The sequence below is a fragment of the Dipodomys merriami genome, unplaced genomic scaffold (genome assembly GCF_024711535.1).
Source record: "Dipodomys merriami isolate MVZ:Mamm:240054 unplaced genomic scaffold, mDipMer1.0.p SCAF_12, whole genome shotgun sequence".
Classification (NCBI taxonomy): Eukaryota; Metazoa; Chordata; class Mammalia; order Rodentia; family Heteromyidae; genus Dipodomys; species Dipodomys merriami.
Window position 1 is genome coordinate 32,805,612 of NW_027202493.1, and position 26,264 is coordinate 32,831,875.

Below are 26,264 nucleotides of genomic sequence, written 5' to 3' on the forward strand. Positions count from 1 at the left end.
AGAACAGTACAGTATTGAATGATGAGTGAGAAACTGAAGAATAAAAGGGAGAAATAAAAAAGTTCCTATATTCAAATAAAAATAATTTAGCAGAATCTTTGCAATACAGAAAAGGCAGTACTAAGTAGAAAGTTTTATAGCTATGATTGTCTACAACATAAGAAAAAAGAACACTCAAATAAGTAGCTTAATATACCTTGAATATACAGAAAAATAAGAACAAGTCAACCCCTAAATTAATGAAGTAAAGAAGGGCAGAAAGGAATGAAAGGATACAAAGAATCAGTGAAAAAAAAAGTTGGTTCCTTAAAAAAATAAGGTTGATAAAGCACTAGCTACTTTGACCAAAACAAGAAAAGGAGAGACAATGAATTTAGAGATGAAAAAGGGAGTATCACAACAAATATCAAATAAAGGATGATTAAGAAGTACTTGAAAAACCTGTACTAGTTCAATTTTTATGGAATTCAGTATGGAGATTCCTTAGAAACCTAAAAATAGATCTGTGTTATGACTCCATCATACCATCATTGAGAATATATTCCAAAGAATGTAAATATCCAAGGAAGATTGTGCATAACCATGTTTATTGCAGTACTGTTCCCAGTGTGGTTGAACCAGCCAAGGTGCTCAACAACAGATGTATGGATAAAAATGAGGTAGATATATACACAGCCATAAAGAAAATGAAATCCTCTCATTTGCAGGAAAATGGAAGGAATTGGAGAATATCATGTTGACAGAAAAACCAACCTCAAAAAGCCTACTGTAGTGATATTTTTGCTTAGATGTGGACATATTCACAGACATACATAGATGCAAAATACCTATTCACACAGAGATCGTAATTCTAATTATTAGGATATAGGAGGATAGGGGCAGGGGATTAAGAGAGATGGAGGTAAATAAATTTGAAGTACAAGGCATAAAGATGGCATAAGAAACCTCTATGAGAACTTTTGAAAAAAAATATGGGGGCAGAAAAAAAATCAAAGCCATTACTCTGCAGAAAATATAGTATATTTATGTGTAGAATATCCTAGTGAACTCGATGCAATTAATACATACCAAAAAAAAAGGCAAACAAGCTTAAATGGGAGGGGGGAGGGGGCTGGTGCCCACAACAAAGAGAGCAAATGAGGATAAATACGATCCATGTAGTCATTCGCTCTATTTTCAGAGTAAATAGAGTAATGAACACAGAGGAAGGAAAATAGAGTAATGAAACCTGTTGATGTAAGAAGGGGGAGTGCGGATGGGAAAGAGCCATAGTAGGAGTGAGCCCCCTCTCCCCCCAGTGTATGTCTTAAAAAAAAATCAGAAAAGGACCTAAGCTGCAATCTGAAAAGTAATTATGCTGTCTTGCAAGAGTATATAGCTCAGGGAATCCCCATCTTTTTTTTACATTGTGTAAATTCAGTTCTTCTATTTAGCAGTTTTATTAACAGTCATTTCCCATTCCTCAGAGAGAATCACTTTAATCTTGGGTTTACTTGGCATTAATCTTTTTAATTCTAATGAACATTTTTCTAGATTTTTGAGAATTAGGCCTCATCTTTGACTTCCCACTAAGGAGTTGAGGACTGATTCCGCTGTGATCAGCACATACCCCACAGTCCCCTAATTAGGATGTAACTATATTATCAACACTAATTTGTTAATCTCAAACAGTGATGCAACTATTCTTTTAGTATATTCAGAAACATTAGGTAATACGTCAGTTCCATATCTTGAATAAATCCTTCAGGTCTTCAGAGTCTCCAGGCTGCTCCATTCTTGACTCTTCTCCAGCTCTACTTCACAGTTATTTTGTGGGCTCTCTCTCTCTCTCTCTTTCTCTTTCCTGTCTCTTCTGTCTCTGTTTCTCTCTGTATTTCTCTGTCTCTCTGTCTCTGTCTGTCTGTCTATCTCCCTTTTGCTTGTGCTGGTCCTAGGGCTTGAACTCAGGGACTGGGTGCTATTCAGCTTTTATGCACACTCTGCTACTTGAGCCCCAGCCCCAGCTCTGGCTTTTTGGTAGTTAATTGCCAAATAAGAGTCTCACAGATGTTCCTACTTCAAATGGCAATCCTCAGATCTCAGATCTCAGCCTTCTGAATAGCTAGGATTACAGGTGTGAGCCACCAGCACCTGACTCTCCTGGCCTCCATTCTATGGATTTCCTTTCTTCTTATTCTTGGATGATGATGATGCTTTTATTTACAGAGCTGGGATTGAGTCCAGGACCTTTACATTCTAGGCAAGTATTCTGTCATTGAGCTTCATCCCCAGCCCCATGTTTCCAGGTTTATGCCATCATTGGAAGAGCACATTTTCTAGCAACCTTCTGAACAAAAGAGTGTGGGAGATAAATTTTTAGGAATAACAATTTCTTTTTCTTTTTTTTTGTCCATCATGGGCCCTGAACTCTGGGCCTGGGCACTGTCCCTTAGCTCTTCAGCTCAAGGCTAGCGCTCTACCACTTGAGCCACAGCGCCACTTCTGGTTTTCTGGTGGTTAATTGGAGATAAGAGTATTATGGATTTTCCTGCCTGGGCTGGCTTTGAACTGTGATCCTCAGAGCTCAGCCTCCTGAGTAGCTAGGATAACAGGTGTGAGCTACTGGTGCCCAGATAGCAATTTTTTAAAATAATGGAAACATAGTAGTATTTTTATGAGAACAAAAGTAAAAAGGGCAAATGGTATTGTGTTACCACTTTGAGAGTAGATTTGACCTTGCTTGCTCATTCATTCTCTCAGGGGTTCCTGGACCATTTTGAGAACAAATGTCATAGCTGCTTTTGTACTGAACTGGTTGCATTGCTCAGAGAAGTCTCCTGCCTGGAATGCTGACTGTCCACATTGCTGACCATCAATCAGTCTCTTGTTGGTAGTTTGGAGCCCATAGGGGGAAAAAGCTGAGCCACTCCCTCTTTCCCTGCTAGTGGCACAGTGTTCTGTAATCACCTGTTCCTGATCTGTCATTCCAGGAGCCTTGTGCTTGGTAGTTGTCTCCTGCACAGGGTATAGGAGAGGATGGAGTCCAATTGCTGTTTCAGTGTTGCCCTCACTTTGATTGGTGGAAGCGCCAAATACTTCTAGTTTGTCTTTTATAAACTCTGTTGTGAAAGTTGGATTGTATTTCAGTTGTCTCCATTGCTGGCTACATTTCATCATTTGTGTCTGCTATAAGTTTAATGCCGAACTTCCATCTACTTTCTAGTATGGCTCATCTCTTACAATTTTCCTTTTAGAAGTTTGCCTTTTTTTTCCCTCTTTTGGATTTATGTATTTAAAACAAATACAAATCTCTAAGTTTGTTTTTGTTGTTTGGGAACATGGTGGAGCTTAAAGCTTGATGACCCCGTGGTGCCATTTAAATGAACGTTTCTCTAGTGCTTTTTAAATTTTGAGCGAACACAGTATTTTTATGGGTTATGTATAGGGTTTGTGTCATGCTCCAATAATCCTTTTCCACATTGGAAAGATTCTGGTGACGTAATCCTGCATACTTGTAATACTGCTGAACAGTAATCAATGATAATAATAAGAAGCAATAAATCACTTAATTCAGCAAATCAAGAGAAGAAAATTCCTGAGGCCTCTTGAAAATTGTCTCATTGGCAGTGGAGAAGACTGCCTAAGTCTAGTTTCATGAGACAACTATAAAAGGCCAACTGCAATGGTCCTTATGCTGCAGGAGGACTATTACACACCCTATAGAGACTCTTTTTTGATGTTCTTTGAGAACATAGTGGATATATACACTAAGGAAGGAGTCAGGATACTGAACTTCATACACCAATGGTTCTTGAGCTATAGTGTGTGTCAGGGTCATCAGGAAGGCTTATTATAATTTAGATGCTGGTCTGTACAGAGTTTCATTCAGAGGGTGGGGAAGGGCTCAAGATTTTATTTATTTATTTTTTGTCAGTCGTGGGGCTTGAACTCTGGGCCTGCGCGCTGTCCCTCAGCTCTTCAGCTCAAGGTGAGCGCTCTACCACTTGAGCTACAGCGCCACTTCCGGGCTCAAGATTTTCTATTTCTAGTAAGTTCCTAATAGCCTAGGAAATCATACTTGAAGAACTTCTCCAAGAGTTGACCTTGAAACTCCCCCAAAGAAGGAATTAAACCAAAGGAAGTCACTTGTAGTATAGCAGCAAGTTTGTTGTTGTTGTTGTTATTGGTTGTGGGGCTTGAACTCAGGGCCTGGGCACTGTTCCTGTGGGGTTTTTTTTTTTGGCTCAAGTGCCACTTTGAGGCACCTCTTGTTTTCTGGTGGTTAATTGGAGATAATAGTCTCACTTTCCTGTTGGGCTGGCATTGAACTGTGATCCTCAGATCCTAGCCTCCTGAGTAGCTAGGATTACAGGTGTGAGCCACTGGCACCCAGCCAAGGCAAACTTTTTAATTAGATAAATTTTAATGTAAAGAATGAAATATTGTATATACATGGAAATCATACAGTATAGGGGACCAGAAATGCACAATTCTGGTCTAATTGAAGTGTTTCCTCAAAGCTCCATCATATAGCTTATGTAAAAGATAAAGGTATTTTCATTCAATGGAGGTTGTGAATCATAGTCACTAGCGTCGTCTCCCTCCTGTCCTATAGCAGAAAATCTTAGGGCTGAATGTATTGTTCACCTGTAGCAGTTATCTAGATATGAATACCATGAGCACAAATGCACCTGAGTGTATGTGTATGGATAGCCTCATTTATTCCTTGTTCAATGAATGTGCTTTTCTTTTAATTGACATGTTACTTTATTTCATGTACCCTGTAATCATGTCACTGGCTAACCTAATATACATATTTGTATGTGTTCCTACAACAAACTGATAGGGGAGGCAGAATTCTAAGCTGGCACTCAGTATCCTTACCTTGTGTCCTATACACACATACCTCCTCTTGGTCATTTAATCACTTAGTTCTGCTTTGAAGGGATATACTTACTAAGGATATAATTACTAAGATATGATTATTAAGATATTAACTATTAAGGTTCAAAATTTGGAGACTGTACAGAAGGGAGATTATCTGTGCGGGACTGATATGATCAGCTCTGTCTTTAGAAGGGGCCCGAGAGTTGACAGAAGAGAATTCAGGTGGGAGGCGGATCAGACTTGAGAGCGATTGTCATTGCCGCCTTTGAAGATGGAGGGGGCAGCTACATGGCAAGGAGGACCTGTGGCCCTAAGGGTAGGGAGCGGACTCTGGCTGAGGCTCAATGAGTCCTTCTATTGCATAGAACTGAACTTTATCACAACCATGAGTGCAGCACTTGACATTGTGAGTTGAGCCTCCCAGTATAGTGAGTGCACAGAGAACCCGCCATATCATGGCCAGACATTTGGTCTACAGAACTATGATCACAAAATGATGTTTGAAGTCTCTTGAAAGATTTTTTTTGCTAATTTATTACAGTAACAATAGAAAATTAAAACAACTTGGTCTTTTGCTTGACAAGGTTGCAACTATTATTTGTTAAATATTTATTGATGTTAAATCCACATTACACCAGCACAACAATCCAAAGTAGTAGGATAGCACTTTATCTATCTATATATATAAATATAACATAAAAGGTGGCAAAGTAATGCTAGTTAATCCCCAACCCAACAAATTAGCAAAAAAAAAAAGTCACATTCAGACAAATTTGGCAAGTAAGATATGACAGAGAAGTCATAATTCTACAATATAGCTAAGTCCATGAGACTCTCTATGGTATCTTAAGTTCCATATTAGCAATGAATATAACTGTGGTCAAAGAAACTTGTACCACGCTGCATAGAAAATCTGCCACCCTGTGCTCAAGCCTATTTATCACTTAAAACTCGGTTGGTGTTCTTAAAAAGAAATAGAAAGTTGTACATGTGAAGCTGTAATATGAAATATATGGGGTGGTTACAGTTATAAAATTATTTTTAAAAATACATATGAATTGAATAACTGAGCTAAGAAAGTCCAACACTTATAAATAATGAAAGCTATATATGTGTTTTGCGTAAGGAATACAGTGTTTTCTTTCCATAGCAAAGTACCATTAAGGCCTCATGTTTTAGTCTAGTTGGCCAAATTATTTTTTTTTTCCTCCAAGAGTTTTATTGCTTCCGACTTAAAACCATCAAGTCTGGTCAGAATCAAATTCAGTATAAAGCTGATGAATCATACACATTCAAAAAAGCAGAGATGCCTTAAAAAATTACTCAGCACCCAGCACCTTCATAAGGCAAGGTTTCAGGGCAGCAGAGAAGCGAAGTGAAGTCCTCATTTCCATCCATTGTATCTTAGTGCCAGTGGGAAAGACATATAGCACCAACTAGTTTCTGGCTCTCTTTAAGTGTCCATTTCCCTCGAGTGGACTACAGGCAGTCTCTCACTACTGCTACTCGTACAGTCTCAGCCCATTTTCAACTTGCTTTACTCGTCCCAGTTCCTCAGCGACTACCCACATTTCAGATCCACTGCCCTCTGTGCCAAACCTGCAGCTTACCCTAGATTCCTTGACCTTTGGATGGCAGTATTTTTTTTAATCTCTGTTTTGTGGTTAATTTTGGAGAAAACCAAAGAAAAGCTTGGCCTCTGCCACGTCTCCTGCCCCTTCTGCTTTTCTCCACATGGCTACAGTATAATTGTGCTGGTCGCTTTGGCCTTCAGCTCCTTCTGACTCCTTCCAAACTCATTGCCACCAAATACTATGCACCGTGGTCGTTTGGGTGGTCCTGATGCCTCTTGTGGAATGGACTGCAATACAGTTCTGTTTTATTCAGAATTGTTTATATTAATTATTTAAATTAGCCTTTGAATATGGATTGTGAAGAAGCTTCCTATCAAGGCAGCATGAAAAGAAAAGTACTACACAAAAGAGGTGAAGAATAAGGCAATTCACCTCACTAGAAAACTCAGGGTATGAATAACACTGAAGGCGTCCTTATGGTTGAATATAAAATAGTTTGCAAAGACAAGGCATTTTCTTGGCTCTCTCCAGCAGACCCTCTTCTCCGTGCACCCTTCCCTATTGCACTTGCGGTCTCCACCCTGCACTGTAGAGTCATCGTTGCATCACCTTAAACATTGCATCCCACCATGCCACATAGCACCCAGAGCTTGTGTTGAAAGGCACTTGTCGATAATATAAATCATGGCTACCTTGGGATAACTGATTTCCTTTAGCATTTTGGCATTTCAGACCACTTGAATCACAGCAATCCCAAATGTTTTGAATTGGACAAAACATGGTGTGACTTTTCCTGTGCAATGTGTACATTTTTTTTATAAGCCTCATCTACTTAAGCTCTCTATCAAGTAAGAAAAGATATTATTTTGGTGGTTTCAAAAAATTTCTTATAAGTCAATTTTACTTAATGTGACAGGACTACATTGGTCAAAGCAATGGCTGTTCCGCATCTCAGCTTTAACAAGTTTACAGGTCTTCACTTTCTACCAAGCCAGAATTCAGTGTCAGGTGAGATGGGTTGGCTTCAGGCTGGAAGGCGGCTTTGATGTCTAGCCCCTGGTCTGAAAGTGCTGCATAGCGACTGGCTGAGGGCCGTACTTTTCTTGGCTTGGTGGTCTGTGGCTGCTGGTGCCACTGGGCTGCAAAGGGAAGGAATAGATTTAAGAGTTGGACAGAGATATACTTGGAAAGTCTGAGATGTTTCAAATACAGACAGGCATATTAGGCATATCAGTTTTCACAAAATTTAGGATTTTTTTCTTGGTCCTAGGGCCTGAATTCAGGGCCTGATCAGAACTTCACAGAGCTAGTGCTTCTCTTTTCTTGTAAAGAGGAGGTCAAAGCTGAAAATAGTTTTCAGTCTTTTTCTAGTGGTTTCCTTGTGTCAGAGGATAAATGGCCAGTCTATAAATTCAGTAGGAATGGTTTCCTTTTTATAATTTAGGACGCATGTACACATATATGCACACCCATACACAAATCTACTGCCGAGCTGCTGAAGATGTACAAATAAGAAAAGCATTAAGCCACAAAAGAATGCATTCTAGCATCAGTGGTACACACGTTTAGAATATATTAGGACACTGAAAATGAGTATAATATAGGAAAACATGTTAAAAAAAAAACAGTTACTGGCAAAACACAGTAATCAGGAAAGGTGAAAAACACTTAGGCTTTTGTCTACTGCTCACTGCTCAGGAATTAGGAAGCCACAACTGACTAGCCAATGTAACAGAAATCAACATGCATATCTTGCTAATAATTCAGAGTTCCTGAATGATACTTGGGTGTTTGTTCTCCTGGTAGGGTTTCACTATTAATGGCGAGAAACTACAAATAGAAAGAAAAAGAACAATATGAATTTTTTTTGGCAAATAGAATTCTGTAGTTGTTTATAAGATAAAAGATATGAGATATAGCTTACATATACCTTTTTATAAGATATAAAGTCCTATAGTTGTTTATAAGAGTAGCATGCTTTACTGTCCAGTTGTGTGATTCAATGAATAAATGCAACAAACGCGCACTCACTGTAAACGTCCAGCCTGGCAGTACACGACACAATCCCTGCTTCATTCTTGGCTGACACAGTGTACCATCCAGCATCTTCTTTTGTGGCTCCCTGAATGAGCAGGCAGATGTAGCCATGATTATCCTGGTGCATGCTAGAGAAAAGGATAAAGCCATTAGGGCTCTAAATTTTTAAAAAGTGCTTTTAGACACGACGCATCATTTTTAATTAGGTCATTAGGAACAGAACTGCGCAAGTAGCAGACAGATGATAGGGCCATACTTATTCTAGAGAGGCTGCTGGCCATGAAAGTTAATGGGAGAGAAGAACAGCCGTGGAGAGGCTGAATAAATACATCTGCGCATGGATTCTTAGTGGACGACCTGCCTTTACAGAAGCCATCACAGCAACTGATTCTGTCTGTTCTTTTTTGATAGAAACACTTAAATGAAAACACTCTCAGGTTAAGTCAGAATTCGCTGTTATCAGCTACCAAATATAGCTGCCTTCTAAAAGCTTCATTCTACGTTTGGGTAAAGAGATAAAATTGTTTTTGATATACCAAACACATGACTTTTACACACTGATTTGCATCTGCACACATTTCTTTTTGCTCTTCATTAGGATCCACACAGTGTAGCAGTTAGAGGTGAGGTGGAGACACTGTGTGTCTCTTACCTTACTCGGTCAGTGCTGTGAGTGAGAGACTCATTTTCTTTCTTCCAGAATATCTGGGGCAGTGGTACACCTGCAATCCGGCACTCCAGTCTCACAGGGTAGCCATCAGCAACTCCTGTGTTTTGTAGCTTCTCAATAAACACAGGGGGTTTGTGTGCTTCTTTAGCTAAGAAAACACGAGACGAATTATCTATCAGTGATAGACAAAAGAGCATCACAAAGAACTCAGGAGCCTTTAGAAATATTGCTTGAAAAGCTCTATTTTATGATACCCTTTTTCACTTCAGGCAGTAAGATGGTCTGTCCGTTTCTTCTCTTATCAAACAAAGGTTTGTATGCTTCTTTCCACTCATCTGTTTCCTCAATTAATTCAAGGCTGATGGGCCTACGCAGTTCACTGGCCATCTGCTGTGAGGAATGCCTGACAGGCTGCAGATTTCTAAGTCACAGCTAGCATCTGCATACCATGCATGCAGCCTCTGCAATCCTGCCACCTAGTGATGATTTGGGGAAGGACAAGTATTTCTAGGACCGATCCACTGTGATTTCTTACTGCCACTCACTCAAAAGTATTTGCTTTGAAGATTTTGCACTTTTGTCACTCTCGATTGAAGTTTTAAAAGGTTTTAAAGCTCTTTGTCTAAAATTTTCTTCTTTAAATAGTGACCTATGAACTAGGATATGCATCTGATGCCTTTAAATTTCAGTTGATATTCTTCAAAAGAAAACACATATATTGGAAATTACACACACACACACACACACACACACACACACACACACGAAAGAAGCCATTCAAAAGTACAGTTTTTTACTTAGGGAAAAAGTTATTAATAACTTCTAATCACAGTGAATATTATTACCCAATGGGAGATTTTTTTTCTCGTGTTAGTGGTAAAAATGACTTCTTAAGACTGTATAAGGTTTAATTCTCTTTTGAGCTACCAAGCAATGCATTTGAGGACACAGTAAGCAATTGGCAGATATTTCAAAGAGGAAAAAAATTCTACCTGAAGTTTTCAGATGCCTAAGACTCTCCCTATTACCTTGACTTATGCAGAGGGTTGTGTTTTTATTAAATTTTACTTACTGACCTAGGGTATTTGGGAGAATGGGAACAAAAGTTCAAGTTATATTCTTTCTAGGTTTTAGTTTTGGAAGGAATAAAAAGAGTGTTTAAGTCGTAAGAACTCATCAATCAGAGCAGCACCATCTTGAAGTACTGCTAAGCAGGGTACTGGGTACAGGAAACTGAGCTTCACATATTTTTTATGATTTAATCCTTATAAAAATGCTGAGATGCATTATTGTGGAGAGCTGCGGGAGCCAACCAAAGATGGCGGGGCCGCATGGCACGGCCATGACCTAAGATGGCGCTGGCTTCCGCCTTCTGCCTTCCGCCTTCCCGACGGCGAGTGCTCTCTGTGAAAAACAACTCCTTATATGGCTATGGCTTGGCTACTGGCTTGCTTCCGTGTTTGCGACCCTATTGGTATTTGCCACGTGGCACCTCGGGATTGGCCATCCAGGAGGCTTATAACCGGAGTGCGTTGCGGGGTGAGAGAGAAGCTAGAGAAAAGCTAGAGGGAAAAGCTAGCAAACAAGGTTCCTGAATAAACTGCTTTGAGAAGAATCCCAGGTCGTGTCTTCCTTGCTGGTTGAGGTGGATGCGACACATTATAACCCCCATTTTGCATACGTGTTTGCTGAAGGTCACATAGCTAGTGGACACGCACTAGTGTTGGAATGGGAGCCAATGGCAAATTCATGGTGCACTGCTATCTGCTGATCAAGGGCTGAGACATACAGGTGTGTCTGTGTGGCTTGGGCCCTCAGGTCTGAGTTCTGAGGATGGATAAAGTCGGGAGGTACAATTTAATAGGAGAAAAACAAATAGCTTTAGTTTGAAGTTAGAGGAATGAATGAATGAAATTGGGAGGAATATAAAGTACTTTTCAAAACACTTAAAAACATGGCTAAAGTAACACTGCAGTCTACACAGCTGCCACATTTTGGTGTGAAAACCATCTTGGTTCCATTGATAGAATCATCATCCAGGATTGTAGAGCCAAGGACTCTGGTTTTATTTTCATTAAAACTCTTCTCGAACAAGTTCAGTGTTTGGAAGAATACTAGAGATCAACAGAGTTCTCTCCTCAGCTTACTAAATGGGGACCCTGATTATGTGGTCACTGTGAGGGCTGACAGATAATATGCATAAGTGTGCAAACAGGGGCACAACAAATAAGTATGATGTTTTGGTATGCCACCTTTTAAGAAAGAGATCAGACAGTCAGAATCTTTACTTAGGCATCTTTCTAAGGATGGCAGAAACTTTTCCACAAGTATATTTTCCATTTAGGTTCCTCAAAGAGTATAGTATTATATAAACACTTACAAAATTTCCCAATCACCAATTAGAAAGCAAATTTCGTTTTAATTAGACTCTGAGATTGGGACAATGTTGCTTAAAAATTTTGAAAGCACTGTTGAAAACTGAGTCTGCACAGCAAACTATGTGTAAGTATAACCTTCAGTTCTTGGAGCCTTTGCTGCTCTTTACCTATGTAATCCTGGTCCCATCACATATATACGAGAAGCCAGAAGACCGCCACAAGCCAAATCATATCCCTTCTTTACTGGGTCAGTGGGAGTAAGGAAAGAGAAATAATAATGGTTGCACTCTAGGAAGAAAAGTTAGTACATCTAGTTTGCAGCCTTCTAACAGGTCCTCAAGCTTGATTTATTTTCCATATTGGTGGGTGATGCAGAATTAGTTGGTGTGTATAATCTGACCTTCAGTGTGGGAATGGGAATGGACTTGTAGAGGAGCTTACCAGCAACCACAAGCTCCAGGCTGAAAGAGTTCTGTCCTGCTCTGTTGGTGGCTATACACGTGTAGATGCCGGCATCTCCAGACGTGACTGGCTCTATAATCAGCGAGTGCACCCCATTCTCACGAACGAGCATCTTGTGAGCACTGTCAGGGCGTATTGGCTTTCCGTCTAGTTGCCAGCTTAGATCTGGGGTTGGTAACCCACTGACCTACACCAGAGAGGAGTTCAATGTAAATTTCTCCAGCAGAAAAACCGTGGTAACACTGATAGCTAAGAACCTGGCATACAAGCAGGAGAGATGGCTTTAAAAATACCAGCTTCTATTATTCTTTGTGTATAACCTTCCCATGGTTTTCCTAAGTACTCTTATCCATTTCTGAACATTTACAAAACAAAGTAGAGATGAGTGAACTGGAGATTAAAAAAAAAAAAAAACAAACCCAACACTTTCTATCATCGTCTCATCCCACCCAGAGCTATAAAAATTCCCGGGATGATGTCAGCAAGGGGCTCCGAGCTCTGGAAATAGAAAGAATGTCCAGCTATAATAACAATAACAAATGCTTAGCTGGCATAGGAATATATTATAAAGCTCCTCATGGAGGAGTGACTATTGCTATGGAGACATTCGTTAATGCATCTATTAGCACACAGAACTATCATCATCATTATTATTATTATTTTGTAATGCTTGACACTGCATAACAATATGAAATTACCCAGCAAGCCATCACAACAAATTAGCATCACAATGGAACCTCATAAAATCTTAAGACCATGACAGTTGTGTTGACCAGAGATGAGACAAAAGGATATTTAATTGCTAATAACACGTTATGCTGGGGGAGGGGAGGAAGGGGAGTTGCCATCTGCCGGGTCTTTTTTTTTTTTTAAATAGTGTTGCCCTTGATTTTGAGCAGGAGAAAAGCTCTGTGAAGGAAGGCTTTATTACCTCTCTGTTCTCCAACTTTACTAGTGGGAAATTATATACAAAGGATGTCTGTTAGACTATGAACTCATTCCTTTGAAGGACTAGCTTTGCCTAAATCAGCCAGAGAACTCTCGAATTCCATTCCTGTTATGTGATGTTTATTCATTTATATACCTACAAGGTGTATACAAAGAAAAAAAATTAAGTATACTTAAATTGTGGGCTAAAAGGATAAAATTCTGGAAACAACAGTAGTGAGACAGCAGCTGTCCACTTGCTGCGCTTCTGGCTCTCCACACGTGCTGCTCTCCCCGTGTGTGGGCACCAGAGGTGACATGGAAGAAGAGACAGGCACCATTTCTGGTTGGGGGTCTAGGCCGGTCCCAAGACTAGGGGCACTGCTGTTCCTCATTGACTAGGGTAGGCCCTGGATAAGCAAGACTACTACAGACAGAGACCACAGTATTCTTATTGGGACAGATAGCCCAAGACCCTGGACACTTTCAAACCATGGACCTATTCCACCGGGTAGAGTTCTTCATGTTCAGGCAAAAGGAAGATGTCTGCTCCCTCTAGTCATGGACAAAGGCCATGTTAGGAGCTGAAGGCCAGCACAAGCCAGTCAGACTTTGAGCAGATCTGTGTGTGCTCAAGGCACACATGGACACGCAGGCGGGAGAAGAGCAGACCTGCTTGCTACCCAAGGGGTTAGAAGAGTTAATTTCCACTAGATTCAGTATCAAGTGAAGAATAGTGTCTATTCACTTTCAAGAATATAATCAATTAATTCATTATTATTATTATTATTGCCAGTTCTGGGGCTTGAATTCAGGATTGTGCTTATCACTCAGCTTGCTCACTCATGGTTAGCACTCTACCTCTGAAGCCATGCCTCCAGTCTGGTGTTTTGTTGGTTAATTCAGGATGGAAACTTGAGGACTTTTCTGCTTGGCTGGCTTCAAACCTCCATCCTCCCAAGTCTCAGCCTCCTGAGTAGCTAGGATTTACAGGTGTGAGCCACTGGCACCCAGTTATAAATACATGATCATTAACTATAGTCGCCATGTTGTAGTACAGATTTCTTGAGCATATACTAACTGAAATTTTGCATCCGCTGTCCAATATCTGACTAGTCTGCTCACTGCATTCATTCTACTTTTTGCTTCTAAACATTGAACATTTTTCTATTCTGTATATAAGTGAAGTCATGCAGTATTTGTCCTTTTGTGCCTAGATTGTTTCATTTAATGTAGTCTTCCAAATTCATCTAAATTGTCACAAATTACTATGTGTTCAATAGTGTTGTGCACATTTAAAATAATTTTAGTGTTGATAGACATAACTTATCTGTTTATAGACAGATATATTGGGTATTTTTAATAATGCTATTATGAACAGGGGAATTAAAATGTCTTTTGGGATATAAGATATTTTTAAGAATTTTTTTTTTCTGTATTCTTCTAGAAACCCAGATTTACAATCCCATGGAGGACCAGCAGAGGGAGCCCAAATATTGTTTTTAAAAAAGGCCTCATTTTTAAGACAGAACTTTGAAAAAAAGAAAAAACAGGGGCTGGAAAGGTGGCTTAGTGATAGAGCGCATGCCTTGCATGCATGAGGCCCAGAGTTCGATTCCTCAGCACCACATAAGCAAAAAGAAAAAAAGCCAGAGCGCTAGCTTTGAGCTGAAGAGCTGAGGGACAGCGCCCAGGCCCAGAGTTCAGGCCCACGACAGGATCCCCCAAAAAACAAACAAACAAACAAAAAAATAGAGGAAGTAAAAATACCTCATAGCAATGGTTCTGAAACATTGTGGCCTCATGTTATCTTGAGAAATTGATGTAAATTATAACACATAAAATTCTGCATATAACTTCAGAGTTTATACATCTAAAACACTGTTCCATAGATGAAAGAACATTGCTTTTCTTTTATAATTAGAAAATGGGAGGAATAAAGAGTAGATACAATGATATATCATTTTATGTTGAAGATATAATAAAGATCATCTAATAAAGTGATCACCAAATGATTAGAACACATTCAAAACACTCATTTCTTCAACAAAGTGAAAAAGGGACAAGTAAAACCTTCCAGTGATTCTGGAATATGGTTTGTTTGTAGCCTTCAGGGTAGATAACATATTAATATATACTTAAAAGTAAAGAGAAAGCATGATTTTTAAAAAAAACTGCACATACACTTTGAGCACATTTCACCCCTTATCTTGAGTTGTTTTTCCTTTATGTGGTACTACTGAGGAATTGAACCCAGGGCCTCATGCATAGTAGGCAAGCACTCTACCACTAAGCCACATCTCCAACCCCCTTGGAATCATCACATACTTTACATAATGTTCCCAATAGAAACTATAGAGCAGTGTCAGTGGGGGTGGGGAGTGAGGCCGTAGTTTTGAGGCAGTACAAGCTTACTTTGCAGTCCATTCTGCAGAGTTTCCCTTCTTGAACAGTCAGATCTCCGGGAGCCTGCAGGAAGTGCGGTCTAAAGAATCGCTCCTGAATTGGTTCGTTTTCATCCCCACTGTCTCTTGATCTAGATCGAGGCCTTAAAACAAGATACATGATAGTAAATAAGTATATACGAGTTATTTCCAGGCTTTTACTCATCTGTAAGGTGCCACATCTTGGTTTCTTCAGGTGTGGAATATGACCCTACTTAACTAATGACAGTGTATCTGAACAATCATGGCATAGATTGGCAATTGTTTGACCCCTCCCCCTTTCCAAATTGCAAAGGGGTGTAATACGTGCACCACACACCGAGTTTGTATTTACAGTCTACCTCCCACTTATGTTCACCTTCATGGTCACACCATGAGTCTAGTAGTACTAACTGGAAACACCCACGGGAAAGGACATCTGAAATACCTTCTGACGTGAGGATGGCCGGAGGGCGAGCGCGGACTGCGACCTCTTTGGTTGACAGCCTGCACCATTAGCCGTCCAGTACAGCTGACACGGCCCTGTGAGACACATCAGGGAAAGACATATTATCTGCTGTGCAGTCACTGACCACCAAGAAGCACCACAGCTATAGTCCTACTTTTTCCATAAGATGATTTCATAACAAGTCAGTGTGCCATTGGTAATAAAACCAACTTTCATACTCCCTGAAAGGCTTCACTAGGCTGTTTGTCTCAGTAAAACTTAAAAGAAGGATGGCCAATAGACACATGAAGAAATGCTCAACCTCCCTAGCCATAAAAGAAATACAAATCAAAACAACACTGAGATACCACCTCACCCCAGTTAGAATGGCTAGAATCAAGAACTCTAATAACAACAGATGCTGGAGGCAATGTGGACAGTGTTGGTGGGAGTGTAAACTTGTTCAACCACTTTGGAAAGCAGTATGGAGGGTCCTCAAAAGACTCCACATAGAGCTCCCCTATGACCCAGCAATCCCACTTCTGGGCATTTACTTGAATAATCACAAACAAGACCATACTAAAGCTACCAGCATAACTATGTTTATTACAGCATTATTTACCATAGCTAAGATATGGAACCAACCCAGATGCTCCTCAGTAGATGAATGGATCAAGAAAATGTGGTATATTTACACAATGGAATTCTATGCCTCCATCAGAAAGAATGTCATTGCCCCATTTGTGAGGAATGGAAAGACTTGGAAAAAATTATATTAAGTGAAGTAAGCCAGGCCTAAAGAAACATAGGTCCCATGGTTTCCCTTATTTGCAATAACTAGTATATGTCTGAGTCAAGCAGAAACGGTCAGGTAAGTTGATGTTAGGAGAAATGAACCCTAAGATAAGGACTAAAATGATTTTTCTTTCTTGCTATTGTTTCTAACATATTTATAAAATGATTTTTTTGTTGCTTTGTATGTCCCTCCCCCACGGTATAACCCCCTGTTTTCAATGTATTTGATGTTGGCATATTTTGTGGAGGGGAAGGAAAAAAACCAATAGTTTAAATAGGGATACAGGTGGACCCATTGCAACAATGAGATGTACAAGACGTTATGTCGAAAAACAAACTTTACAACCTTGTTGGGGGGATGGGAGGGCAGGGATGGTAAGGGGAAACAAAGGAGGAGGCAGAAATGTACTCATTACCTTGCTCATGTAATTGTAACCCCTCTGTATGGTATTTTCACAATTTAAAAAACTTATTAATTAAAAAAAAAGAACACAGATGACAAAGTCTTAGCTTGAATATTAAGTTCTAATGTTTTATCTCAGATGTTTTATCAAACTAACACATAAATCCATGATTCGCTTTTGAGGTTGAGGATAAGAAAGTACATGTTTAGTTTTGTAAAAAGAGCTTCATATGTGCAGACATGGGAGAAAATTTCTTTATAACCTGCTCTGCTTATTGAGTGATAAAATGCATATAGTCTGGATCTATCTAGCTTTCTTTTCTTGTGGAACTCAGAGGATACACCAGAGAAGTTTATGTTAACTAATAATGTATTGGTTATAAAAATAAATAATGTAGATTAAATTCAAACTTTAATCTTGAATTTGAACAAGCAAATATGAGTTAAATATGAACTTGAATTTAAGTTTTGACATTTTCTCATATACATGTATGTAAATATATAGACAGATATTATAAATATGTAAAATATCCATTCATCTTTCAGATGTTACAAGGGTTAAATGTTATAAGATGATCTTATTCTTTTTTTTTTTTTTTTTTTTTTGGTTGTGGGGCTTGAACTCAGGGCCTGGGCACTGTCCCTAAGCCTCTTTGTGCTGAAGGCTAGCGCTCTACCACTTGAACGACAGTGCCACTTCCAGTTTTTTGAGTGGTTAATTGGAGATAAGAGTCTCACGGGGACTTTTCTGCTTAGGCTGGCTTTGAACCATGATCCTTAGATCTCAGCTCCCTAAGTAGTTTGGATAACAGGTGTGAGCCACTGGCACCTGGCTTAAGATGATCTTATAAATAGCAAATATGTAACCATTCATTACTAAATTCATGAAAGCTTAGTACTGTTACTTAGTACTGTGTAATATATATGAGACATTACATATACATATACATATATATATGTATGTATATATATATATATGTATATATATACATATATATGTATATGTATATGTAATGTCTCATATATTATATATATATATATATATATATATATATATATATACACACAATATATATGAGTATGTGTTAATATGATTTTTAGGGGCCCCAGCCAGGGCTTGGCTAATAATCCCAATAAATTTTTTTTTGTCAGTCCTGGGGCTTGAACTCAGGGCCTGAACACTGTCCCTGAGCTTCTTTGTTTTGTTCAAGGCTAGCATTCTACCACTTAGCCACAGTGCCACTTCCAACTTTTTCTGTTTATGTGGTGCTGAGGAATTGAACCCAGGGCTTGGTACATGCTAAGCAAGCACTCTACTGCTAAGCCACATACCCAGACCCCTCCCCACTCAGTAAAAATTCTCAAGTGAATACATTTTTAACTGAGGTGTGCTTTTCCTTTCTTAAAGCAAAATCTCTACTTATTTTAACCAGTGTCTCCCCTTCTTTTCAGTGCTCTTTGTATCTTTTCTTTTAGAGACAGGGTCTCACTATGTAGTGCAGGCTGGCGTGAATCTCAGGATCCTGGTAATGTGTGGGATTACAGCCATCTGCCACCACTCTCAGCTCTCCCTGGGTTCTCTAACCCAGACACGTTCATATGACCATCTATAATTCTACTCACACTGCCTTGGTGTGTAAATTACTCTGTTCTTTACAGTTGAGTGATTTTAGGCAGGCTGTGTAATGTCCCTACTTTGTAGAATAGGGCCATAGGGTTAATACTTCATTATTTAAGATGATTTACATGAGTAGAGATGCAGAAAGCATGTACTACTGTGTTTTGCACATAGCAAATGCTCAAAATATTTAAACACTGTAGGGAGGAATATAGATGCAGTTATAATAACAACCAGATGATTGTTTTAACACAGTTGTTTTTTTCTGCATATGTAGTACTTTTAGCTCAGGAGGCAGACTTTGTAGAAGATTATCATGTGTCCTCTTTGTATGCCTACACAAACCTTGTACAGAGTGTACAGAGTGCTGGTGGCTCATGCCTGCAATTCTAGCTACTCAGGAGGCAGAGATCTGAGGCTTGCAGTTCCAAGTCAGTCCGTGTAGGAAAGTCCAAGAAACTCATGTCCAGTTAACCCTCAGAAAACCGAAAGTGTTCTGTGGCTCAAAGTGGTAGAGCACTAGCTTTGAGTGAAAAAGCTCAGGGACAGCATCCATGCCCCTGAACTCAAGAGAGAGAGAAGGGAGAGGGCCTCCAGGAAGCAGTTACTAATTTGACTAATATAAAGTTAGTGGCTAAATATATTGCTAACTAATATGCGACCAGGAGCATCTCAGAAGGTTTTGAAACTAAAAGTTACATAGTTTTGGCATTAATATTTGAAAAACAAAATCCAGAAACTGAAAGATAGTGCAGCAGTGTTTTAAAGTCTGAGCATCTCCATGAGAATGTCTGTATAGCATTAGCACTGGGGAGACAATCACACTAACATTCCCGCTCACCCTAGTGGGCCTCATTATTGGTTGGCTGTGGTGCTCATCATGCTGTTGTGCTTGCTTTTAACTTTCATATGTCTGTCTGCTTTATTAACCCACAACGACATAACGGAAGGGAATGTTTAAAGGGAAGCTTGAAATAAGCCAGGAAACATAATGCTAAAACAAAACACAATCAAAAGACTAACATTGTACATTTTAGATTTCACTGAGCTCTGTTACTTTTCTATTCTGAAGAGATCCACAGTTTAAAGCTGTAGTGCAAATAAGGTTGTCTGGCTACAGTGTTTCTATATTAAACATCCAGCTTGTAAAGATTACTTGATACCTCATGCAAGGCCAACTATTTACATAAAAGAAACAGGACATTTATAGTCATAGTTTATGAATTTCATTTGTGGCTACAGGTCTTTAGGAAAGCTTGCCACTTGTATACATCATGCAATTTGAAGAAAGAGCAAACTGCAAAACAGCCCTTCCAAATTCTTAATACAATACGAAGTAACTTAGCAACACAGCAAAACAAAGTAAAACATTCATGTTTAGATTCAGTTGTGTCTTAAAGATAGGATTAGAGTCTAAAATAAACTGTTTCTGTGATCCTCATTTTGGCCTTAGCTTTGGTGAAACACTGTACAATCACTCATCATGTTGCTACACTTTGTGCTGGTTTTGGTCTCTAATGAGTTGCTGGAACTGTACACACCGAGTCGGATACACAGTTCAGTGTGGACTCAGAGCTGTGTGTTTTATCCATAGAGGAATTTGAAGACAGACTAACAGTATCCAGTGTGTTTCCCTAAAGATTAGCCAGGTGGAAAAATACCATATTCTATAAAGTATTCTGCTGAATAGTAGTAGTTTTCTTCGGCTCTCATCCTTCTATTGACTGTTTTATGCAATTATTTTCCATGGCTCAGACAGCTCTGCCTCTCTGTTTCATTAGTGAATGAATTTTCCTACTCCAGCCCTCTTTTCTGCATCCTTTGTTCATTTTACTTCTGATAGGATACAATAGGTTAGTTGTCTCCCTTTCAAACCCAAATACTTTTAAACAGTGACTTGTGTCCGTTTCAATCCCATCTTCTTTTCTGAATGAGTAATCTGTTCCTTCTAGCATGTAGATGATAACTCACCAAACTTACATTTGCTACACTCGGACAGGCATATTCTATGTCCCAAAGTAGCACTACATGTATGTATTACATGTTAAAAAAAAAAGGAGTTCATCTCTTAGAATCAATAAGTAGAATTTGAATCAGTCAGAATGATCAGAAATTTAGACAGCTTTTACCGAGTGGGATAAATTAGAAAATTCTCTCACTGCAGGATGATTGGGGATATTCATCGATGTCATCCGAATTCTGCATGTCTCCCTTTATGACTTCCTCAGACTGCCTTTAAAAGTTTTCTTTTCTGTCTTTGGTAGCCACACCTCTTAATTACAATACTGAGAGCATTTAGTATTTGGCGCGGGGAACTGGTGTGATTCTGCATCCCTGAACTTCTTTAAATCCAGGAGACTTATCATAGTCACGTGATTAATCACCTTTGCTTACATCACCATTGGCTGGGAGGGATATTTCTGTTGGAAGGGCCAGGCTCCTTGTTACCTGATGTGAACTAGGCCATTTGTGCTAATGTTGTCATCCCTCCAAAGAGCCAGAGAAGGCCAGTCTGCTGCAATAGAGCAGAATCACTGCTGCTGCAGAGGGTGCTGGGAGCAGGCAGCCGCTTCCCAGGTTCCTGTGTGGCCAGAGCCAGCTGTGCTGTGGGCGTGGCTGGGTCTGCAGCACACAGCTCGCTCCACCCAACCCCGCAGCTGTGGCTGTGTGGCACAGCCTCTTGTGCTGCAGGAGGGTAAGGAAAGAGGCAGAGGTCACAAGACCACACACCAGCATCCAGTTGGGTAGAAATTCCACCCCAGCTGTCCTCAGAGCTCGCCAGCACTTCTGTGGGGATGGGGTACCTAGCACGAGCCTCTCCTCCCCAGCCTGCTTCCACAGGCCCTGGCTACGTCTTAAGACGGGGTAATAAGTTAATGACGTTAATGATAATGAGTAACACTAATTAAAAGAATATTGTGGGCCAGGAAATGGAACGCTTACTTACAGGATGGCTATCTAAATCCACAGCATTCTTATTTTCTAGAAGAGGAAACGGCATGCATGGAGAAGTGAGATACTGCTAAAGGCACATGGGAAATGAATGCAGAGTTAGAGTCCAAGTTGCCTGGTGCCAGAGCTCAGACCTATTTGTTTTGGGGGTGGGGATTTGTTTGTGCCAGTATGGTACTAGGGCTTGAACTCAGGGCCTGGTACTGTCCCTTAGTTTTTGTTTTTGTTTTTTTTTTTTTTTTTTTGCTTATGTGGTGCTGAGGAATTGAACCCAGGGCCTCATGCATGCAAGGCAAGCGCTCTACCACCGAGCCACCTTCCCAGCCCTGTCCCTTAGTTTTTTTTTTTTTTTCCTCTCTCAAGGCTGATGGTTTATCATTTGAGCCACAGTTCCACTTCTAGTTTTCTTGCTTGCTAATTGGAGATAAGAGTGTCATGGATTTTTCCTGCCTAGGCTGGTTTGGGACCACCATCCTCAGATCTTAGTTTTCGGAGTAGCTAGGATTTACAGTCGTGAGCCACCAGCACCTGGCTAAAATGTAACTTCTTAGTGGAGGTTATGATTTTGACTGTTTTAAAAAGTAATGGTTAGGTATTCATTGGTTATAAAATTTGCATGTCAAGAAAGCACATTGACCATGAAGAGTTTGCTTTTTGCTCTGGATAAACTGAGTTTCATTCTAATATTAATATTAGAGAAAAGTATCCTAATGTGATAATATTAGGATAGGATAAGCCTTGCACAAACTTGAAAAACTTTGTAATTTATTTATTTTTTGCAGAACTAGAGTTTAAACTCAGGACCTAGAGCTTGTTAGGACGGCACTCTACCATTTGTACCACAACTGAGAAAATTCAATTAAAGTATCATTTTTCCCCTATCCAGTTACTAACAAGGCTCTACCTGTCATAACTTCTGAGTTCAGGATGGTATGACTGTAAACTGAGTAGTTTATTTAAAGGGAGCAGTGAGATATGGAGCAATATAAATAGATCAAATTTTTTTAAAAGATGACTTTGGATGGTCTTTACTAGTTGTACAATAAAATTCTTAATTTTAGCTTTTTTTTTTTTTTGGGTCCAGTCATGGGGCCTGAACTCTGGGCCTGGGCGCTGTCCCTCAGCTCTTCAGCTCAAGGCTAGTGCTCTACCACTTGAGCCACAGCGCCACTTCTGGCTTTTTTCTTTTTGCTTATGTGGTGCTGAGAAATCAAACCCAGGGTCTCATGCATGCAAGGCAAGTGTTCTACCACTGAGCCACCTTCCCAGCCCTTAGCTATTTTTTTTAAAGTGTATGACTTGCACAAGTTCTGTGGACTCAGGAAAATTACTCTGTCACTGAACTCTTGAAGTGCAAATGAATTTCATATTCAGTTTTTGTGTTCCTTGTACTCAAAAACACATAAGACCCTCAGTAAAGAAGGCTTGGCTTAAATTGGTTAACATGATACATAGCAACCCCTGCTTAAATCCTGTACAGAATTGGGGTTTGATCCTAAATCTAAATTCAAATGTAAGAAAACTGTTTACATAATAACAAACAAATCCTGAATGCTGTGCAAGTTCTAGTCTGAATGATGCAGGTGAGATGCTATTGCTTTAATCTAGGCCAAGAATTGCACTGATGCTTGGGTATTTCTTTTAACATATATTTTTTATTTCTTCTAATATCAACTATCCATGCCTCTCTCTCTCTCTCTGTGTTTCCCTTTGCTTTTTTTCCATAGAACTTAATTCTACCTGGAATTATATAATTTGTTTGCGGGCTGCTTTTTTTTTTCTCCTTTACATGGAGTATAAATGATTTCCTCCATTCAGGTGCCTCCCCTCTGCCTTTCCCCACCCCCAACAAAACATGTTTCAGTTTCCTGGTATTCATTTTCTTCAACAGTTAGTTATTCAGAAGAGTTAGACCATGGAACTCCTCCCCTGATTATGTCTAGGCTGATTTTCTCCCCTCAGGATTCTGTCCTGTCTATCAGCACAACTCTAGGACCTCCATACGCAGTGCAGACAGAGAAGGGTCTTACAGCCGTGGAAGAAATGTCCATCCACGCCAGAGTCAGTCCTGTAGAATACTTGATGCAATAAGTACTCATGGAACGAAGAATTGTTCTATGTGTAAGAGCAACATGGATATCGAATTCGGAAAAACAGTTTCACGACTCAAAGAACTTCAAGTTCACCTTGTAATTAGACAGTTTCTCAGTCTAAACACCGTAAGCACTGGACACCAAAAAAATGCCCTGAGCTATCCCCTTCTTTACCTGAGGGTTGGCAGCCATGATGGTATAGTTGCCATCATCGTCGAGGGTGGAGGCTGCAGTGTGAAGGACACAGGTCCCGTCCAGGTCTCTCTGAATGGTGTAGTGGTCACTCTTTGGAGAAATCTGTTTCCCATCTTTAAACCAATAGATCTGTAGCAGGAAAGATTAATCACACATGGACTCTTGTACGATTTGGAGGACTGATAAAAGCAGTGTGGTTTGTGGAGCTGATCTGAGGGTGAGAATGTTACACGTGAACAGCAAGTTGATGTTTGTGTGGCTCTGGGGTTGGAATTCAGTCTGTGGGAAAGGTTGTAATGGTACCACATTCTTTCTAGTAGGGAGACTGCGCAGAATCAGGAGGATAGATGGTATAGGGCACTTTCCCTCTTCCATTTTTCTGATTCTCCTATTGGCTCCTTTACACTGTTAGTTAACCTTTGAGTCCTGGTAAATGTATTTCTCACTTCTGTATGCTTACTTCATGAATGTGAGTTTGTTTGCCACCCTCTACTCATCTCATAGTTTGTTCCCTTTAAAATTGTTTCAGCCTCCTGAGGGTTGAGATTATAGGTATATGCAAGCATGCCTGGCTCAGAAGTTTCAATCATCTTTTCAAACAGTGTACCTCACCTCACCTCACTTATTACAGTACAAGAAGCCTTGGTTTTGTAGGTTAAAGATTTAAATTTTTCACCACCAGTAAGGAACAGTACTTTTCCGTATAATATAGAGCACTAGGTTCAAGACCAAGTTTGTCCATTTGCAAGTCAGTCATTTGCAATTTGAGATAAACAATGAAAGGTAAACGGCAGAGGTGTGTGAGAGTTGTTGTCCTTAGGGTTTTCTCCCCGCCCCCCTTCTCTTCTCTGTTTGGTTCTGTCCCATCCATCCCGTGAATTCCCTTCTTTAAACCTCACTGTACTTTACCCCTCCCCACCACTCTTTAGTTTCTAAGATCTATGAAGATGGCCTTGTACCTAGAGTATTGAAGCATTTTATACCGTATTGACAAAGCATTGACAAAGCTGCTCTGCATTTCTTCTTTCTACCAGGTTTGGTGTATTTAGGAGGTTCAGTCCTCATCAGAAAGTACAACTCTTGGCATAGTACAGGTGTGTCCCCAGAACCGATTGGCTGGAAACTTGTTTCCCGGTGCAGCCGAGTATGAGCAGAAGTGAGCCAGCAAGGGGCAAGAGACCTCATGAACGGGTGAATCTCCTCAGTGGAGTGATGGATGCGTTATCTGAGGAGTAGCTTCACTGTAACAGTGACTGTCATGCTTTCTCTCTCTGGCCTTGTGGGAACTTTTGCTCTCTGCCATGAGTTAAGAGAGCATAAAGCCCTCACTGGCACCAGGCTTGTAGATTTCCTAGTCTCCAGAATAGACCCCCCCCACACCAAAAACAAAAACAACCCTTCTTTATAAATTACCCAGGCTTAAGTGTTTTGTTATAGCAGCGGAGATAGAGTGGGGCAGTTCTGAAGAAGTCACACTGCAGGCTCACCTTAGGCATGGGCTTCCCGGCCACTCTGCAGGTGAAAGTCACCGGCATCCCCTCAAAGATCTTGTAGTGTTTCAGCTTCATCTCAAAGAATGGCGCTACTCCATTCTCCACAGGCAGATCCCCATACTGAACTTCATCCCCTGATTCGTCCACAGGAGACCTTTCCAGTCTGTACTCGATTTCACTTATGAGTCTTTGTTCACAGCTGGAGACTTTGTATTCCTGTGTCAAACAAAGCAAGTTCAAGTGAGCAGCCACAATGCCTGTAGTACAGTGTGTGTGATGAGTCTTCTCTCCCTGCCCAATAGGGGATGGAAAAGGTGGGATGTTTTTATCACAGAGCTTAAAAAACATCATCGGAGCTCTGTTCAACTCAATAGAAAACAAAAACATCTGGCAGCAAGAATATATATTATTTCAAATTGTCTTCAAGTATCAAACAAAAAAAAACCAGATGAGTTTTTTCCCTTCCTCTTTTCTCTCATGGATAGTAGAGGTGGGAGTTGAAAGGAAGAAGGAAATAAGGCAAAGGGCCACGAATGCCTAAACTGTTCACAAAAGAAAACAGAAAGGAAACACAGCAGGGTAAAGCTGATGCTGGGCTGCACTACAGTTTTAAATGAAAATGGAAAAAAAAATCACGACATTTTCTTTACCCTCCAATGACCCCATCTGATATAACTTTCTCCTGAATCTAAAGCCATTTGGGAACCATCTCTTTAAAAGAAACAAATGTGGCCGATAGTTGTGTCAACACTTCCATTAGAAACATAACCGCAAAACCAAGAACCCATCAGCTTTTAGGGTGGACCCTGTTTTCTTACCTACAAAGTACAATGAAACTGCAGAAGAAGATATTCCCAGTAGAAAGTATTCCCTACTTGCTATTAAATAAGATGATTGTCACGGGGTTTACTTGTAAAAGAAATTACTCAA

General features: G+C 40.0%; 1 protein-coding gene across 4 annotated transcripts in view; it reads right to left on the reverse strand.

The window, feature by feature from the left end:
• Positions 1-5,395: 5,395 nt before the first annotated feature.
• Positions 5,396-26,264, reverse strand: part of Palld (palladin, cytoskeletal associated protein) — a 333,844-nt gene continuing 312,975 nt past the window's right edge. For 3 of the 4 annotated variants that reach the window (XM_070016512.1, XM_070016511.1, XM_070016514.1), the window contains 8 exons: positions 25,329-25,550; positions 23,821-23,970; positions 15,786-15,880; positions 15,330-15,462; positions 11,967-12,174; positions 9,130-9,295; positions 8,472-8,605; positions 5,396-7,579 (listed from right to left, as the gene is read on the reverse strand). In XM_070016512.1, the coding sequence (XP_069872613.1) occupies positions 7,407-7,579; positions 8,472-8,605; positions 9,130-9,295; positions 11,967-12,174; positions 15,330-15,462; positions 15,786-15,880; positions 23,821-23,970; positions 25,329-25,550 (1,281 nt within the window). In that variant the 3' untranslated portion in view covers positions 5,396-7,406. Of the gene's footprint in view, positions 7,580-8,223; positions 8,271-8,471; positions 8,606-9,129; positions 9,296-11,966; positions 12,175-15,329; positions 15,463-15,785; positions 15,881-23,820; positions 23,971-25,328; positions 25,551-26,264 lie in introns of all 4 variants that reach the window. The other variant, XM_070016513.1, reaches the window with a different exon arrangement.